This window comes from Dromiciops gliroides, chromosome 3, assembly GCF_019393635.1.
Source record: "Dromiciops gliroides isolate mDroGli1 chromosome 3, mDroGli1.pri, whole genome shotgun sequence".
Taxonomy (NCBI): Eukaryota; Metazoa; Chordata; class Mammalia; order Microbiotheria; family Microbiotheriidae; genus Dromiciops; species Dromiciops gliroides.
This window is the reverse complement of record NC_057863.1, coordinates 624459291-624479347: the sequence shown is the minus strand read 5'-3', so window position 1 is coordinate 624479347 and position 20057 is coordinate 624459291. Positions and strand designations below refer to the sequence as shown.

The following is a 20057-nucleotide window of genomic DNA, read 5'->3' as shown; positions in this document are numbered from 1 at the left end:
CTTACCTTTTCTTTACCTGTCCCTTTCTCCTTTTGGTTGCGCAACAAACCACAAGGCTGCTGCTAGAGGAATGTGGCTTTGTGGGCAGGGTCTTGTGAGGACCTCCCTTGGCCTCCCCAGCGGATGAGGCGGAAGGGTGGCACGTGCTCTCTGTGTCTTAGATTTCATTTGTCCCCTCGTCTTCCCTTGCTCTCTCCAAGAGGAGGCTATGGATAAAATAGGGCAGGCAGTCTTGGCTTGTCTTAGCAAACACTGTCTTGTTGAACAGACCGACACATGTCAGGGAAGAAGTCTCTGGGATGAGGAAGCCAGTGCTGAGATATGTGGCTTGCATCAGACTGTCTAAAGCAACCACTTGTTAGTCTGGGGCCGCTCCTTAGCATTGCTCAGCTTCCTGGTATTTGCTGAGGGTCATTGAGCACCCGTCACGGGGGCTTTTTAACCAACAGATTAGGATTCACTCCTCTTTCTTTAGTTGAGTCCTTGGGCCAGCCTTTTACTGGGACTTGCTCAGGATAGGCACGGGCAGCTGGCAGAATTCTTCCAGGAGGCACATCTGTTGGATTCCAGCTGCTTCCTTACATGGCTTAATATAAGTAGGTCTCCAGGGATACAGGGCTACTCTTTGCTCAGAACAAATTGCTTGAGGGGGTCAGAGAGTTGGGCCAGAGACTCACTGAACTTGCCTGGGTTCAGTGGACTTGCATGATTAAACAAAGAATTTTTTTTTTTTTTGGCGAGAGGAAGGAGGTAGGGAAGACCAGTCCACTTGCTTAACAGAATTTCTGATGCCCCTACCACTTTGATTAAACACATTAGCATGTTGAGATTTCTCCCAGATAGGTATATTTTTACAATTCTCCCCTCCCTGAAAATAGGAAGCATTCTATCAGAGAGAAAAAAAATCCTTCTCTTGCTGCCATTGCAGTAACAATCATAGTAATTATAATTTTAAATACATTTAGTTTTTAGTTCTCTCCCCTTAGCTCCATTCTTTTAAACCGTTACTCTGCCCCCTCTCAACTCGACGGGGGTGATTCTGTCTTTTCCCTTCGGTACTTTTGCCAAGAGGTGTCAAAACTGCTCCCAAAAAAAAAAAGCTTGATTTTGATTAATATAGAGAAACAAGACTTTGCCTGACTGATAATAAAACTGATAAATGACATTTGAATTACTTGTAGCGGTAATTTATTACATAAAATATCTTTTATTTGACATGCGATTAGTTGCTGGAAGCATCACTCAATCTGACTAGTTTAAACATGCTCTAAAATGAACCCCAGTAAAAACCAGGGCTGTCGGCTGCTGGCGTTATGAAATATACTGATCCCGGAGTGAGGAAAAAAACCTGACTTTAAATATTTAAATGATTAATTGGGTTTATATATTTTTTTTACCTTTCTAACCCCCTTAATTACAAGCAAACTCAGGGGAGTTTCTGAACTAGGTGTGCAATCTGCATGCTTATCGCCAAGGCATTGTCTGTGTCCCCACATGAGGTATTTATGGCCTCCGTGCACACGTGTTCCTTTTGGTTTTTAGATCTGCTTGTAGCCCAGTCCCAGTAGCTGCTGTCTAGGGACCTAGCATTCCATTTCCCCCTCATCTCTGGCCCTTTAGAAGGACAGAGGACAGAAAGGAAGAGGCAGAGGGACACGTAAGACATTTGCCAGGTCCTCAGAGGCCTGGACCCCCTGGTTTTGTTGGAGATGCCCCAAGTGACCTTGAAGGGATCTCCTGGGGCCCATGTTTCAGACAGCAAGCTCTTCCACAAGCAGCTCAAGAAGAGTCCCTTTCTCCAGGGCAGAGCCGGCTCACACTGAGAGCACAAGAGTAAGAAAGTAGGAATTGATCTAGCTTGTGGATGACTTTGGACAACCCTGGAAGGTTTGCTGGGCTCCTGTCCCTCTGTTATCTAGTGTGGGCCTCCCAGCAACCCAGAGAGAGAGGCAAGGCAGGGAGCATCACCAAATTACAGATTCCTCCCTCAGCATTTCCCTTATTGGGGAAATTGAACTGCCCTTCAGATGTTAGCAAGTACAAGCAAAACCAATAGGGGAGCCTGGAGTAAGGGCACCATTTCAATGCCACTTTACTGAGGGCTTACTATCTTCCCTGGGCCTTACTTAGCTATAGACAAGAGTGGGGGGGGTGGGGAGGGGTTCTCTGCTCTGAAGGAACACGTCTCTTTGGGGAAGTGCGCGCGCGCGCGCACACACACACACACACACACACACACATGCGCGCACACACGTGTGAATTAACCTAGTCTTGTGGGACATCGTCTGATGAAGGGCCAAAATGCCTGAAACAAATCAGAAGCACTTCCAGAGTCCAGGCGAGAGTGAGCCCAATGGAGGCTGGAGTGGAATGATTGTGGAGGTGCGCTGTGGGAGCCACAGGGAGCCTTGCTGGGGCCCAGCTGTGGAGCTTAGGCCAGTATGCTCAGTGTGTAAAGCGGGGCAGGGTGAGCCCAGGGGAAATTCACTCATTCAAATAAGTATTTATCACTCCTGGTGCACAGCAGGCACCTCTGATGTCCATTATACCTAGGCCCAAAAGGTTTCTTTAAAAAACCCATAGGGGGACAGCTAGGTGGTGCAGTGGATAGAGCACTGGCCCTGGATTCAGGAGCACCTGAGTTCAAATCCGGCCTCAGACACTTAACACTTACTAGCTGTGTGACCCTGGGCAAGTCACTTAAACCCAATTGCCTCACTAAAAAAAACAAACAAAACCTATGGACAAACTAGGTTGACCCATGACCTTATTTACTTCATTCATTCATCTGTCTTTGAAATGAAATATAAATGATACTTTCACCATTAACTTAGGTTCAATTATTGATCAACTATTTGATCAGAGAGATTGAGTGAGAATTCCTGAGGTTCAGTCATAGCTATGAATGAGTCAACTTGATTCTTCAGTGTCGGTAGGGAAAGATTTTTCCCTTAGCTCTTCAGTGAGGTCATCAGCCCCACCCTGCTCTCACCTTAGTGCTGCTTCTTTTTATGAGTTGTGTGTGCCTGGTGCATCCCTGAGGGGACACTTCTGACAGGGGACCCATGTCCAGTACCAACCAGGCCCATGGAATTTTCCCTCTTTTAATTTCTGTGGTTCCATCCTTGACTCTTCCAGAGTTCAGGTAAGGCTGGTGAGTAGGGGGCCTGGACCTGACCACCTGAGCTCCACTTTCTGCTGGGGTGACCGGGCCTTGTTCCTCCTCCCCTTTGGCCCCAGTCAGCCCCCAAGTGAGGTGTTAGCTCCCCCCAGGCAACAGGAGCTTTGAAATTCATTCTGTGCTGTCAAAAGATAGGCTTCCCTTTTTAATCGTTTTATCCTTGGGCTTTTGTTAAAATAAGTCTATTTCTCCAGGAGCATGTTGGCCATTGGGAAGAGTTTCTCCAAGATTTCCCATGATGTGGCTAACCAGCTTGGCTGTCCTTGGGTCAGTCAGTCAATCAGTGGGTATTTATTGAGTGCCCGTTATATATTGAGCACTGTATTGTGCTCTGTACTGTGGGGTATAGAGGAGAAACATAAAACACGCACCCGGTTTTCAAGAAATTTACTGTTGGGTTGAAGAAACAAGACTAGTACACACGAAATGATTACTGAACAAGGCAAGACGGTCTAATGAAATGCCAAGTTGTAAGTGCTGTAAACCAACAGTAACAGACAAGGATTAAAAAGGGTATTGGAAGTTAAATGAAAGAGCAAGCTTGGGAAAGATTCCTCACTGCCGGTGAGACTTGGGCTTGGCCTGGGAGGATGAGGGGCCATTCCCTGGGCAGAGAGGAGAGGGGAGGGAAAATGCCCATGAAGGTGGGGATGAAGAGAGTGCCCAGCGATCTGGGGGCGTTTATGTGCATTGTCCAGAGTGGACGAAGAGCAGCAGGCTTGGGATCTAGACATCTGCTGCTGTGATACCACCAGAGCCTCGGTTTCCTCTTCTGGAACATGATGGTGACACTCTGTGCCTCCCAGGGAGGGTGGGAAGACTGTATGAGATCGTGTGTGTCAACCACGAAGCACTAATAGCAATAGGAACAGACTTGCAAAGTACTTCACATAGACTGTCTCACTTGACCCATCTTCCATCCATTTAGCATTTATTAAGCTCCTGCTGTTTCCCAGGCTCTCTGCTTGATGCTAGGGATACAGAGTCCAGGGAATGAAGCCATTCCTGCCCTCAATTTGCTGATGGACTGTCAGGGGAGTGGACATGTCTGTGTTTACAGAAGTAGATACAAGATAAACAATACCAGCTAGTTGTTGGGGTGGCAGGGATCAGGAAGATGGTCGTGCTGGAGGTGAAGCCAAAGGTTCTGAGGGGCTGACAGAAGGGAGCATCGAGGCAGCAACAACCTTGGAAGCAGGAAGGTCTGAGCTCAGATCCTCCGGAGACACTTGCTAGCTGGGTGACCCTGGGCAAGTCACTTCGACCTGCCTCAGTTTCCTCAACTGTAAAATGGTGATAATAGTAGCACCTACCTCCGATGGTTGTCAGAGGATCAAATGAGACCACATATAGAGCACTTTGAACCTTCTAGTGCTGTATAAATTCTAGCTCTGACTTCAGGATGAAGGCCAGCCTGTCCAGTGGTGGGGAAGAGAGGGTCACATTTGGGGAACGGCAGGAAGGAGCTGAGGCCTCTGCTGTTCTAACACGTAACTTTCACTTTGCACTAAAGGGAACACCCGCACTGGACATGATTCATGGGTTTTGTGAAAACAGGGCATGACTTGCAATGACATTGCATGGGCTCCTTAGTTCCAAAGGTGCTACAAACGGGCAGGTGGACTTGGGTCCAGGACCCATCACATTTTAGCGGGGTTGTTCCAGACGGGCCCAGGGGGCTGCCTGTCCTAAGGTGGCATGTACAATCCTGGGCCTGTTTAACTACAGAACCCCCAGTGGCTGGGGTTCCACGGGAACCCTCAGAAGCCCCTTTGGCCCCTAGTCATGCTCCTCTATAGCTCCCCCACCATCCGCTACATGGCACGTGTATTTCAGATTCAAGTCTTTAGCACCATTTCTGGATCTTGGCAGTGGCATGGAGTAAGGCCCTCCTGGACCCTGCCCATCCAAGGCAGTAGGCATGGGCCACTGGGGGTGGCTTTGCAGTGGGTGAGGTAGAGCACCAGCTCCAGGGGAGTGGGCAGGGAGCAGCCCCCCACCCCCATCTGTGCAGGCCATGTGTAAGGCTGGGGAGCGTGTTTCAGGAACCGTGCAATGTCTGTACTATGAGAAGAGGTCTTTAATCCGGAGGCTTCTTGGCTGTTTTTGAGTGGCATGATCAGGCACATGATCGGGGGGCACCAATCAGCCCCAGCGTCCAAGTAAACTCGTTCGGCTAAGTCTGGCGAGAGTCCAGGGCTTCAGAGGGGAGGGAGCCTCAGGAAGAAGAGGCTTCCAGGAGCCCCAGTAACAGTGATGATGACAGCCGGCTTGTAAAACACCCTACAGTGACCTCCCTCGAGCCTCCCAACAGCCTGAGACACTGATGCTGTTATGATCCTCATTTTACATTTGAGGAACCAGAGGCAGACTTGCCTAGAGTCACCCAACCAATAGGTACATGCCTGAAGTAGGATTTGAATTCAGGTCTTCCTGACCCCAGCTGCACTGAGGGCTCTCCATTCTGCTCCCAAGGTCACAGGCAGCGTGGCTAGTCTTATTGGCCACGACTGGCAGTGTTTTCCAGATCCTATTCCGGTTCAGTTCTGCAGATGTTAATTAAACACTTACTGTGTGCATTGCTCTGTCACTGCTCTGTCATTGTCTGTGCACTGCTAGGTCACCGGAGAGAGAAGTTTGGGCTTGGAGTCAGGAGCCGGGTTCAGGTTCTTGTTCTGCTACTTCCTGGTTTTGTTTTCGTTGTGGAGGGGTGGGGGGCACAGTTTCATTTGTAAAATGAGAAGAGAGCTGTTAGCCGGTGGCCTCCTAAGGCCTTGGGCAGCTCTGAATATTCTCCCCGGATTCTATGGGAATCCAGAAGGACTCAAAGCAGAATATTGCCCATGGGATACTACAGTATGTAATGCTGCCTGCCTCCCTCCCTCCCTTCCTTCATCAAGCACCTAAGGGCCTGCTAAGTGCCAGGCACTTGTCTAGGCACTGGGGACACAGACAGAAGTGTGACAGTCCCAGCCCGCCTGGGAGTGTATATGCATGTGTACACAGCTGCTGAGTCTGTGTAGACCATATGCTGAGTAAATGTGAAGTATGTTTGAAGAACCCAAGTAAGGGGGGAGATCAGGAGAGGGCTCTGGTAGGAAGGAAACATCTTAGGAAGGAGCCTTTTAACCAGCAATGGGGCCTAGCTGTGGCCCGGCCATCTTCTTTTTCTTCTTGCTGGTAGCTCCTTGAAATCCTGAGTGTCTCCTTTTCAAGGATTTTTTGACTTGGAAGCCAGCTAGCACTGCCTGTGCAGACCTTATAGAAAGTCAAGGTCTTGCTGCTTTGCTGTGCAGATTCCTCCTGTCTTGCTCTTTGACTCTGGCCTCCCTGCCCAGGCTCTGGGGTCATTTTCAGGCTTGGAGGTCTTCCCATGGGTGACCTGGAGCCGTGAGACTTCCAGAGCTCCTGACCACATTCGGCCTTCTCTCTGTGGGGCGCCATAATCCCCCGAAGACGGGGCAGCCTGTGTCTTCCCAGTGCTCACAGTTCATGCTCCCTGCTGCTGGCCTGGCCTCTGCAGCTCTCTTTACAGTTCCTGGGGTTCGGGGAGAAAGCTCGTGTTTTCTGTGGCCTCCCTGATTGGAATCCTCCAGATTCCCTTTGGAGATCTGAGGGATGGGGGGGAGTGGGAAGAGATCCCAGTGGTTTGGGGTTTAGAACTGAATTGGACAAGGAGCGGAGGAACAGATCACTGTATCAGAGTCCACGTTCTCCTTCCCTTGGAAAGCACCTCCGGCTAGCGAGAGCCCTCCCCAGTCCTGCTCTTCCTTCTCCTTCCCTTTTTGCCACCAGACAGAGTTGTATCACCCATCTCCAAAACGAGGAAAATGGCATTTCGGCTTCTTGTCTTTATAGACTCTCTGAACTTTAGGAAAGATCATTCTGGTCCCTTTTCATTAATAATGAAAACCAGAGGGCAATAAAATGTTCTTAGCGTGAGCATGACAGGAACGGAGGGAGCGATGAGAGAGGTGAAGGGTGCATCTGACAAGGAACTACAGGTGTTTCTCAATTCTGCATGAGGTCAGGGCACTTGGAAGGTGGGAGCAGCTCAGAAGCCAGCCCTGCTTCTTGGGACAACTTTAACCCCTTGGAGCCTGGAAGAATGTGCTGAGGGAGATTGGTGGGCCCGGTTTCACCTTAATTGGCGACTTGCACCTCGTGTGTGCGTTCAGTGGATTTTTGAGTAACAAATGTGGAGGTGGTAGTTCGTTATTCTGAGTACGTGCCGCAGAGGGAAATGCCATTCGCTGGCTCTGGCCTAAGCCCACACGATGGACAGCTTGTGCCCTGAGTGAAGCCCAACAGAATCCTGACTGTCCTGAGAAGCAGATATACTGAGCATTTGTTAGAAGTATGGCCAAGGATGAAGCACCGAGGATAAAGTTGACCCTCCTACTGTGTGAGATGGAGGTCAGAGACCCAGCCAACTCTGCCTTCCCTGCTCTTCCGGCCCAGCCCTAATTTTCTAATCATCTCATTGTTTTCTAATTAGAGAAGAATGCAGGTGGATGAGGGGGTGTCAGGGAGGTGGGGAGTCATGGGTTGGACCAGATGCTTTCTGAGCCTGCTTGAAATTCTTAGGTCCTAGGAGTCAGTATATGCTATCTCAGGGACTGTCTGCTTTGTTCTCTGACAGCTGGGGACCTCGAAGTATCTGGATGCCCTGGTTGGGTAGCATCTCTTAGAGGCTGTTTTCTAGACTCTGAGAGGAAAGTTTAGGGAAGAGCTGTCCAATTAGTATTTGATGGGAGAGGCTCTAGTCAGGTTTGGCCTTGGCAAACCTCAGTCTGAAATCTACAGGCAGTGACGAGTGTGGTGGCAAAGGAGAGACACTTCCAGGCATCTTGATCAATGAATGGAGCCTCGGTCTCTGCAGAAGCCCATTGAGTAGAGCTGTGCCAAGGCGGGTGGGGGGGTGGCGCCTCTGCCGATCCTGGGGAAGGCTCCGGTCATGCATTTGCCTTGGTCAGGCTGTTGGCCAGAGGCCCCCTCTGTGTGTATGCCCACATCCTGCTGCCGCCGCCTCTGGATTATTCATGGAAACCCAGGGCAACTTTATGGGTGTGTGCTAGAGGGGAGGGGAGCAAGGCTGGGAAGCCATAACACTCTGGCCAGGGGAGGAAGGGGGGGGGGCTCTTGGTTCCCTTTGGTGAGGAGGAGAAGTCAGCCCCTCTGCTTGGCAGCTCTTGTCTTCTCCCAAATCCATTTCCAGATTCCGGTCTTTCTTGTGACACTAGTACAAAGGGGCTGCTATTTAGGGGATGTGGCCTGATCCTGAAACTCAGTTGAAAGGTTCCCTATACGCTTGTGGAGGCTGTCAAAACACTGACCATTATGCTGGTGGAGAGGAGCCAGGACAGCAAGGGCAAGCACATGGGCCCTGCCGCTGGCATGTGGGCCCTGCCGTGGACTAGAATGGGGCTGGGAATTAGGGATCTTTCATGGCAGACCCTAGCAGTCCCCTGGTCCAGCCTGTCCCTGGGCAGGAAGCCTTCCTTTGTGTCACTGCTGCTGTTTCAGTCAGGAGCCTTCAGTCGTGGCCCTGGCTGTAGCTCCTCCTTGTCCTTCCTTCATTTATGGAAGAGACTCCCGAGGTGGCACAGTGGTCAGCAAGAGCTCTCAGCACTTGTCTGCTCCTCCTTCCTCTCCCTGCCCCCCATTTAGAAGGAGATGGCGGTTTCTGTTGTCTTCACTGGTGTTTCTCTTCCTCTAACCATTAGACCCTGCAGGTTCTAGATGGCGCGATTATGGGGCTCTGACTATCATCATGGCGGGCATCGCCTTTGGCTTCCACCAGCTCTACAAGGTACGTGTGCTCTGGCTGAGACCCTGAGATGCCTCCTCTTCTGAGGCTGCCAGGTGTGATCCTTCCCTTCATCTTCCCCCGGCCCCCACACAGAGCAACGGAAGGCCGCAGCGATAGCAGTTCATGGCCTTAGATGGGATTCATGAGGGTGCAGAGGGCGGGTGTCTGGGGATGCCCAAGTCGTCAGAACCATGATGTCCTTCGACCATTCGTGCTGTATGTAATACTGTAGTGTTGTTCATAAACACATGAGACCCTGCTCATCAGAGAAGGCCATAAATGTGCTAAGAGTTTTCATGCCAAAACATGGGGATCTCAAAGTTGATGAACCTACCAAAAGACGCCCTTCAGACTGGCACTTATTTGGAGCTAGCAGTTGAACAGAGAGAAGGCCAGGCCACAGTTCGAAAGTCATTCTGAGTATTTCTTATTCCCTAGGAAGGACTGAATCCTCAAAGGGCGGAAGCCAGCTTTATGTTTTGAGATTCAGGCACCTGAGAACACCGGATGAGGGAGTGGATGGGGGGGCACGGTTCCCACCGATGTACTTTCTCCACTGCCCCCTCGCTTGTTCCCCTCTCTGAGTGGTACTTTTTCCAGCACTGAGATACTCAGGATCACTTTTCATCCTAGAATCCTATCACTGAATGGTCCTGAAAGGTTACTTAGTCTAAACCACACTTCAATCTGGAGTCCCCTCAGTCATGTTCAGTAACCCTGTTGAGCGAAGCTCACGTGCAGCCTGAAATCTCTTACTAAGCCCCAAGGTACCTCCAGCACAGGACATGAAAGCTGTTGGCCAGCTAAGACACAGGAGAGACCTTTCTGTGTGAGTAAAGTCCAGTGCCACATGTGGACGACTCAGTGTCCAAAATCCAAAAACAAAGGCTCCCTAGAGCCAGCACCCTCCTCCATGGGTTATTTGTTGTCCATAGAAAACTGGGTCAGATCAGAAAGAAGAGTAAACTGAGAGGCTCTTCAAATAAGTGCCTCATGTAAGAAATAAGAAGTAGTGGTCAGAGAGCTGTCCGAGCACCCCATCACCGGTCCTACTGATGGGGTCAGGAAGATGTGTCTTGGACGTGGATAGTAAGTTCTGGTCTCTTTCCCTTTGGACCTTAGAGAGAGAAATGGGGCTGAAAAGGTGGGCTGGGGATGGCAGATAGGCCCAGGAACTGACGGACGTCACATGTTTAGGGAACTCCGTCCGTCAGTGCAGATCTGCACCTGCTTTCTCTGCACACTTTAAGGGAGTCTTTGAGAGCTTGAGTGACTTGGGGATTGGAAAAAAATATGAATGCATGAAAGGAGTGATCCAAGTGTCAGGTAGTTATAAAACTATAAAATGGGAGGAAAGGTTGTGCTTTTGCTGCAGCCAGGGGCCTTGTAAACAATCTTCATCCATAAGAGGACCCTCCCTCAAGACTCCCTCCCTGCCTCCTTCTACAGCTCAGGGGTGAGAACTTCTTGCCTTCCAACTTTGAGTTCTCTACTCCAGTGGTAACTTTGCCATTGACACATTTCAGCAGCCTTGTGGGCAAGAAGCAATACCAGCCATTGGAAAAAGCACTTTGCAAGATCGACTCGAAAGTGCTCATGGACGAATGTTAAATGATGAGCTTCACTTAAGATTGTTCCCACAAACCCCTCCCCAGTGAGAAACTGTTAATGGAGAAGTTGCCGTTTCTCCTATTGTGGGCCCCAAGCGGTACTGGGCCACAGAAACATTCAGTGGACCCAAGGTACACTCTCTCCAGAGCCATCCAGTCAGTAGAGAAGCCAGCTGAGAGTTGGGTTGGGGGCAGGCTTCCCCATCCTGGATGCTGGGAACTTGGTCACCTGCCTGGGTGGTGCTTGGGGGGGGCCTAGGGCAGGCCCTCTTCCCTCTCTTCTTCATGTGTTCTCTCTAGTCACCTGGAGCACGTGTCCTCTGTCCCCAGCTGATGCTTGGTGCCTGGACCTCTGCACACCTTCCCGTGGGGCTCACCCTCCGATAGCCAGATCCTACCCCCTCCTGTCTTGGCAGTGCCTTCCTTCCTTCCTCTTGTTCCATGCCTTCTTCCCTCTCCTCTTCCACGGCTCCCAGGGGGTCTCTCTCCCTCACCCTCTCACATATGTCGGAGGTCCTTGCCTTTAAGTCCAGCTCTGTAGGGGAGGTATTCGGAGGTTATTCCAAGAGCTCTTAGACTTGGGCTGGGCTTCCCCTACATAGCCACAGACTTTGCCATAAGCCAGTAGGGCAGAAGACCCCAGAAATGGCAGGGTTCTGAGCCTGGCCTCTCTCCTGACTTTGAGACAGCTCCCGTGAGGTGTTTGTTGAGACTTGGTTTTGGAGGGAAGGGGAGTGCGGGTGTCTGTGGGAAGTGAGGGGCAAGTGGCCTCTGCTGACACCTGTCTCACTTCTTGCAGAAGTACCTGATCCCTCTGCTCATGGGCGGCAAGGAGGACAGGAAGCAGCTTCAGAGAATCGAGGCGAATATCTCAGAGATGAGCGGCAGCATGACGCAGACAGGTAGAGACTGATGGCTCCATCGGCTGGCCCCCCGAGCCCCCCGCGTGCGCCCCCCACCCTCCGCCTCCACTCTGTGCGGTGACTTCATTTATCTGCTCGAGAATCTGTTCACATTTGCAAATGAAGCCGCCGTCATTTCGGTTTAATTTGAAATTGCTTGTTTACTGTCGGCGCGGCCTCAATTAATTATGTTTTTACGGAAAGGCTCCCAACCTCAGAATATTAATAAGGGGAATAAAATGACAGCCTTTCTAGGGGCTGTAAAGTTCATTTTTAATTTCTGCTTCTCCGAGGTTTTCAGGGGGGTTTTCAGTGATTTTTCCCCCCTTCCCTCTAAGAATTCAAAGCGGGGTCAAGAGAGTCTGTAATTACTGCGGCTCCAGCGACCCCAGCCACCTTCTCTGTTATTGACTCCACGGGGCTCTCGTGATGGCCCAGATTAGCTGTGCCCTGTCACGCCAGTGGGCTCCTTTGCTCCTCCGTGAACTTGTTTACAGGATGGAAGGGCTGGATTACAAAGCAAAGGCAGGCTCCCCAAGGCACAGGCCCAGAGTTTCTCCTGGGCAAGCTCCTTAGAAGTTGTCTGGAGCCCCTGCACTGACGGATGGGGGTGGCCGGCCAGGAGCAGGGAAGGGAGCCCCATGTCCCTCGGGAGGGGACAGGGCAACATGGAGAAAAAGAGAGCAGCCAGAGAAGCCCACTTTTGTCTTTTTCATCGTTCCTGGGTGGCGTGGTTCAGGAGGGAAAGGGAAATCATTCTATTTCAGAACTGGAAATTCTCTGCTTGCTACACGAGGGCGCATGTGGGGCCCTGCTGGATGAATGATGTGAGCACCAGCGAAGTTGGGAGAGCTGAGCAAATCCTGAGCAGATCTAATTAGGAGGGAGAGGTTTGGGATGGATATACTGTTGCCTATGGACAACTCTACAATGGAAAGATAAACTAGAAATACTGGAGGTTAGATGCAGTGCAGGTAGATTGCTCATAGGGCCCATGAATTATAAGGGGGAAAGGGAGCGTCCCTCAATAAATTAGAGAGCCTGAGCTGAGGAGAGATGGGAAACTCCGCGGGCCAGTTTCATTGAGCTCTAACTGCTTTTTCCCCACACAGTGACTCAGTTACAGGCGACGTTAGCCTCTGTCCAGGAATTACTGATCCAGCAGCAACAGAAAATCCAGGATCTTACCCAGGAACTGGCTGCCTCCAAGGTACTGCAGGTCTCAGTTCATTTCTTCCTTGCATGCAGCAGGCGCTCTCCTTAGCTCCTGACCAGGCTGAAGGCCTGGTCAGAAAGAGCCCCACCCCCAGGTCGTCCAGTGGCCATATCTGTCGACTGCTTGTCTAGAGGAGGGCGGCCCTCACAGGAGAGTCAGCTTGGCATTCGATGATAGGATTCAGTTCTACCCCTACTGTGGGGAGGGGAAAGTCCTTGCAGAGCCGTGCGCTGTGCTCATAGACTGGGGGTGGGCAGTGAGGGTGGGGTGATTCTGATTTGATTTGTGTGGTCAAGTGGCTTGGGAGTCAGGACCGAGGTCCGGATCCTGCTGCGGCTGCTTCCCTCTCTGTGACCCTAGATAAATCCCTGGCTTCCCGTGGGCTTAATTTCCTTGTTTTAAATGTGAAGGTGCTGGGCAAGGTGATCTCTGGAGGTCTGTCCAGTTCCAAGTCCTCCTGTCCCGTGCCGATTCACATCCCTCTGTTGAATGAGCAGAAATATCACAGAGAGGCCGAGAAGAGATTGGCAGTAGCGCCCTTTCCCCCGTTCCTTTCAGGCTTAGCTCAGTGGCCCCTCCTCAGGTGCATGCCCATATGTGACTGGTAAGTGCATGCATGGTGTGCCCAAAAAGGCGTGTGTGCATGGGTGGTTCTCCTTTCTAAGCTCCCAAAAGGGAGAACCTAGCACGGTGCCTGACACACGACGGGTACTTCATAAATGCCGATAGATTGATTGAAACGTGATTGAAGGTTGGGTTTTTCTAGCCCTAGGCACGTTCCATGGCAGGAGGATTTATAGGATTCTCTTTCTGATCGAGAGCCCCTCTGTGTACTCTATTCCAGATTTGGGTTCTTAGAGAAAAAACTGGCAGCAAGGTGATGTGATGGAAAGAGCGCTAGGCCTGAAGTGAGGAAGACCAGAGTTCCCATCTAGTCTTAGACTCTTCCTAGCCGTGTGACCCAGGACAGGGCCCTTAGCCTGGGTGTGCCTTAGTCCCCTCATCTGTATGATGAGGACCAAATGAGACGCTATTCGAAAAGCACGCACCTTAAAGCCTTTTTGTAAATGCTCCTGGGGGCTTAGGAGCAGAATCTCTTCCTAAAACAGAGGGTCGCAGAGAGGATTGAATAGCTTTGAAGAAAGTCTGGTATGGGGCTCATCTAAGCAGTTATCCCGAGAATATGTAAGAGTGAAGCTAGGGGCCTCATCTCTAAAATATATAGGGAACTAAATCAAATTTATAAGAATCCAAGTCATTCCCCAATTGAGAAATGGTCAAAGGATATGAACAGGCAGTTTTCTGATGAAGAAACCAAAGCTATCTATTCCCATATGAAAAAATGCTCTAAATCTCTAATGATTAGAGAGATGCAAATTAAAACAACTCTGAGGTACCACCTGACACCTATCAGATTGGCTAAAATGACAAAAAAGGAAGATAATAAATGTTGGAGAGGCTGTGGGAAAATTGGAACACTAATGCATTGTTGGTGGAGCTGTGAGCTGATCCAACCATTCTGGAGAGCAATTTGGAATTATGCCCAAAGGGCGATAAAGCTGTGCATACCCTTTGACCCAGCAATCCCACTTTTAGGTCTTTTGCCCAAAGAAATCATGGAAGGGGGAAAGGGACCCACATGTACAAAAATATTTATAGCTGTTCTTTACGTGGTAGCAAGGAATTGGAAGTTGAGGGGGTGCCCATCAATTGGGGAATGGCTGGACAAGTTGTGGTATATGAATACAATGGAATACTATTGTGCTGTAAGAAATGATGAGCAGGAAGAGTTCAGAGAAACCTGGAGGGTCTTACGTGAGCTGATGATGAGTGAGATGAGCAGAACCAGAAGAACATTGTACACAGTATCATCAACATTGAGTGTTGACCTACTGTGATGGACTATATTCTTCTCACCAATGCAATGGTACAGAAGAGTTCCAGGGAACTCGTGATGGAAGAGGATCTCCAAATCCAAGAAAAAAAAAAGAAAGAAAGAACTGTGGAGTATAGATGCTGATTGAACCATATTATTTCTTTTGTTTTGGGTGCTGTTGGTTTTTTTTTTTCTTTCTATTTTGAGGTTTTGCATCACTGCTCTGATTCTTTCTCTTGTAACAGGATTAATGCAGAAATAGGATTAATGTTATTATGTGTATATATATGTGTGTGTGTATATATATATATATCTATATGTATATGTATAGAGATATATAGATATAACCTATATCAGATTACCTGCTGTCTAGGGGAGGGGGGGAGGGAGGGGTGGGAGGGAGAAAAATCTGAAATTGTAAAGCATGTATAAACAAAAGTTGAGAACTATCTTTACATGTAATGGAAAAAATAAAATACCTCATACATTAAAAAAAAAAAGAGTGAAGCTAGGAGGAGAGAAGAGGACACAAGGTGGAAAAGATCTCCCAAGTTTTATTATTTTTAAATAAAAGCTCTTTTTTATGAACCTCATCAAGCAAGGCAGAGTCACTGGTGGCCCTTGGCCTATGACAGCCCAGCCCCGCGTATGATGATAAAGAGAGTGAAGAGGGGGTGGGGCATCACCCACCTGTGCTGGAGACGATGCCCCTGGGAGGTCCTGGAGCGAGGGGGTCACTAGGCTTTCCCCACAGTGGACCTCATCTTTCTCATTAATTGAGCAGATACATTTCATCTTGTGTTGTAGAAGAGCATTTGATTCAGTAGAGCTAAATGCCTCCCAACAAGCTTTCCCATGTAGACGTACACCAGAACTGGAGAGAATTCCTGGAAAGATCAAACAACAAGGAGAACCTTTTTCTGTGACTCTGCAGTCATCACCGAGGGTGTTTACCATTCTCCTGGAGGAGATTCAGTACAGAATCCAAAGTGAGGAGGGATCCCCCCAGGTGGTGAGGTCCTCCCTATGTTCCTGTTTGCAGAGGACACGGTGCTTGGTTCATGATGCCCTGGATGAGCCCTTCAGAGCCTCCTGGAGGAGACTGATAACCGCACCAGAGAATTTCACCTTTCATTCACACGGGAAGAAGCATCAAGCCGCCTAAACATGATTGCTGTGTAAACAAAGAGCTACAGACTCCACAGAGCTTGTCCTTTAGTGTAGATACCTTGGACAGATGCTACAGCTAGAGGGTGAATTGGGCTCAGAACTAAAGAGAAGGAAGGGAACAGGCCGGAATCCTTAGGGGAGAACTGCAGAAGTCTTGAATGACCCCAGATTTGAAGACCTCTATCACTGACGCCCAGATTCTACCATGCTATTGCCTCGCTGAGAGGAGCAGCACACTATTATCTCTTTACAACTCAAGGGTCAACGACCAGGTGGCAACACAGAACAAATCCGGAACACCACGGAAGGGCCAGAGTGAAGTTTGTCATCAAAGAGACAAGAGTATCAGAAGAAGAAATGGCCTGGTCACCCTCCCAGGGGAGAGCGAGCCAGGCTCCAGCATAGTGGGTGGACTCCTTGTCCCTCGAGGATCAGTGGGTCTCAACATTCGCAGATCCATTTCAGTTGACTATCTGAGAGTATCTTTCTTTCTGCCCAGGCCAGGACATCAGCCTTCTGGGGGTTCTTGTTCCACAATCCCAGTATCTGTTTGCCCCAGGGTGGGGGTTACACCTGCAGCTAAGTAGTTCCGTGGGCCCCTTGGGCAGGCAGTCTCACTCTGGTGGAAGCTGCCTTCTTTGAGGAAGGCTTCCTGGATAGACGCCGGCCCCTGGCGGTCCCCCTGGCGTTCCCTCTCCCCTCCCTCAGTCCTTCTCTGCTCTGCCGCTGGGCCCGGGAGTTGTCGTTTAGTCTACTTGTGTAGCAGTTGTGTGTCTCCAGTGAGAAGAAGCTCTTTGAGGCCAGGAGTCCTATCTTCTCTTTGTCACCTGAGAGACACAAGGTTACATCCACAGTGGCCACTGAGTCAATGTTGGCCTCCCGCCTGAAGCATTCAGCCATGGTGGACATGAGTGCCAAAGGGGGCCTGAGAGGAGCGAGGACAGCCCGGTGACTGGTGGGACATCTTGAGTCTGTGTGCCACCTCCTCTCCCTCCTGACACATGTGAGAGAGCTTTCTCTCTGGTTGTCCTTGGCTTGTGCTTTCAGGAGCTGGAGGCAGAATTAGCTTCCTGGGAAAGTAGCCCAGGACAGGGGTGGATGGTCCAGCTTCTGTTGGCACCTCATCCTGCTGTCTCCTCGGTATTTACCAAGAGTGAGAAGGGCAGACGCGACAGGCTGGGCGGCCTAGTGGGCACCACGCTGGACTCGGAGTCCCAAAGACCAGACTGCAGGTGCAGCTTCTGACACTACTCCACCCCTCTCAGGCCCGATTTCCTCATCTGTAAAAACAGCACCCCCTCCCAGCGCTGTTGTGATGAGGGCCAGGTGCCATCACAGACCTTCAAGTGCTTTGCAGACGTTGGTTGACACTGTGCTTCAGGTGGCACTTGAACTCCTTCCTGCACTGATCCAGCCAAGCAGTGACTTCCAGCAGCCCCTCTCCCGGAGAAGCAGCCAAGTTACCACTTTGCCAGCTGCGTTGACACCGGCATTCAGTGCCTTGCAGTCATTGGTGCCCCATCCCCATCCCACACACAGAGCTGCCACTGCTTCCCTCCGGGGCTTGTTTGTGGCCAGTGGCCACTTTTCTCAGGGAACACGTTCTGTGTGGCAGCACCACCATAAACAAACCATGGAAGCCAGTTTATGGTCACAGCTCTCTTATCCTTGGGACCTGTGGCCTGAAGCCATTCCGGAAATTGGAAAACTGTTTTCAGGTCTTAAGAATTAAGATGAAAACCACATGTTGGTTTTGAGAAGCGAAAGGGCGCAGGAATTCTGCTTGGTGGTTTAGAACAGCCTTTAAAAGTTTCTCGCCCTTTCTTGGGGGTGGGGGGACCCTCCATCCTCCTAGCCCATCTCATTTTCTCCGGCACTGAAATATAAAGCACGCTGTTTGGGTATCTAAACTCCTTGTGTACCAAGACTTTGGTAACCCCATAAACCAAAGAGTAAAAGCTGTGTTTTCTCAGCTGTAATGTCAGTTTTTATATCTGCCTTGCAAGCTCCTACTGGAGCACTGTAAAAAATTAAAAAGAGAAGCTTTAAGTAATTAAAAAACCTACATAAAACCGAAGGCTGTGAGTTTTCTACAACTGTTTTTTAAAGAGACTGGCTAAAAAGCCCCAGATGTCAGATTTTATTTCTAAATCCTAGGCATCTGGCACCATATGCGTTTGGAAATTTGAGTCCTTTGCCGGCCGGTGAGGAGAAATTGCTCCCTTGTTAATGTGCTGCTGTAGCTTTCAAGGTCTTGGAGAAGCCAGAACAGTGGCAGCCCCTGGGCTCTTGCCTGTCTGATGGCCGGGAGTGTGAATCCCGTGGGAATACATGCTTGGAAATGAGTGTGTGCGTGTATGTGTGTGTGTGCGCGTATGTGTGTGTGTGCGCGTGTGCGTGCATGCACACATATGTGCATCTATGTATGTGCATTTGTCTGTGTGAGTGTGTGTATATCTATGTGTGCATGCATGCATGTGTCTGTGTGAATATGTGTATGTCTGTGCACACGTGCACACTTCTACAACCAAAGCCCCTCGGCCCCCAGTTTCTTCTGCCTGGAAGCGCTGAAGGAAGTGCTCACTGTAGAAGGGGGTGGGGGGCCTCTGTCTCTGAGCAGTGAGGCCTCAGTTACCACCCTGACCCTCAAGCTCAGAGAAGATGATGCTTCAGGAGAGTCAGACACACTGTGATCCACTTGGCTTATTTAACAAATATTTATGGAGCTTCTCGTCTCTATGTAAGGCCCTGTATTCACTCACTCCTCTTCAGCTCATGTCTCTTACCACTCTGTTGTATTTTTCGTTTGAATTGTCTGGGCCTCTCCTCGTGGTAGGGTTATAAGGGACAGAGAAAAGAAATTCAGGAGTGACCGACCACCTTCTGGGGAGCCCTCAGTAATTGTTTATTTAAAAACCACTTGGAAGTTGATTGGAGTCTATGTGTGCTCATGTCAGGCATACCTGTGGCCTTTAAAACAGTTTCATCCAACTGGCTATGGTATTTGGGTAAAGTTTCTATAGTGACTGTCCTGTTCTCTGTCCATCGCAACAGGAATCACTGTAAGGAAGTGGGGGAGGGTGTTGGGTTGTGTGATCATCGCTCCTTGGTGTACCGTGTGGTTTCTGCTCTTAGCAGGGAAGGGATTGGAAATTAAGTCTTTTGAAACAGTTTCTTTTAAACTGGGAAATATTTAAATCTATTCCAGCAGAATATAATCATGCTCAGGGGCCCATAGACGATGACCATCACTTTCCCATGTGGTTGTTTTCATTCAGTCTACATTTATTCAGTTCCTACTATGTGACTTCAAACAACCTATGGATGGTGAAAAATCACCACACACCCAGAATTTCCTGTTGTGAAGCGGTGGCCACAATGAGGAGGCCCAAGGAGGGCTGCAACCAGCATGGGCCTCTAGCCTTGATCTCCAAACCAAGAGGTTTGGGTCCACAAATATAAGCTCTCATGGAGGCGGGCAGAGAAGGGTAATGGGTGGTTTTGCCTTGGGAAACAACAAGCTTAAATCGAGGAGGAGAAAGCAAGTTTTTAGAAAGCTTGGCATGAGACGCAACTCAGGCAGATCATCCTAAGGGCACATGCCTGGAGGAGACTGGAAGGAGAACAAACAAGTAGAAAACCAAAGCATCCGTCCGCTTTTTTGTGACAAAGCACTTTTTGCCGCCAGTGACAGTGGAGCCGCCATATTTGGACTCACTCAAAACTCCAGACCCCTGTTTGTTGAGCTGTGTGAAGAAGTAGGAATGGCATCCACAAAGAGAAAATGACCAATGACCCAAGGGGGAAATCTGTGCTGGAGAGGTCACAGTTTTGAAAACATTGAGGGATTGATTTTTTTTTTTTTTTTACTCTTTTTTGGCCGGGCAATGGGGATTAAGTGACTTGCCCAGGGTCACACAGCTAGTGAGTGTCAGGTGTCTGAGGCCGGATTTAAACTCAGGTACTCCTGAATCCAGGGCCAGTGCTTTATCCACTGTGCCACCTAGCTGCCCCAAGGGATTGATTTTTAAGATAACTGAAAGGGGTTGTCGTTCTCACCCCAGTATTCTTCAGTGATACTCTGTAGCTGTGAATCACAGAACACCATGATCCCCAAAGAAGCCAAATGAATGGTGGCCCAAAGGCCAATAGGGCGCATCCTGTGCTTGGGAGAGAGAACTGACCGTGCAGAGGGGACACAGCTTCAGGAGTTACAGCCCATGATTTATGCGGGGGGGGGGGGGAGCAGTCTGAGAACAGGAAATAACAGATGCCTGGTAGCCAGCCCAG

At 49.7% G+C, this 20057-nt stretch overlaps 1 protein-coding gene across 2 annotated transcripts in view; it reads left to right on the top strand.

The window, feature by feature from the left end:
* PEX14 (peroxisomal biogenesis factor 14) overlaps window positions 1–20057 on the top strand; it is a 152629-nt gene that overhangs the window by 121281 nt on the left and 11291 nt on the right. For both annotated transcript variants that reach the window (XM_043995745.1, XM_043995744.1), the window contains 3 exons: window positions 8908–8993; window positions 11403–11505; window positions 12618–12715. In XM_043995745.1, the coding sequence (XP_043851680.1) occupies window positions 8908–8993; window positions 11403–11505; window positions 12618–12715 (287 nt within the window). The remainder of the gene's footprint in view (window positions 1–8907; window positions 8994–11402; window positions 11506–12617; window positions 12716–20057) is intronic.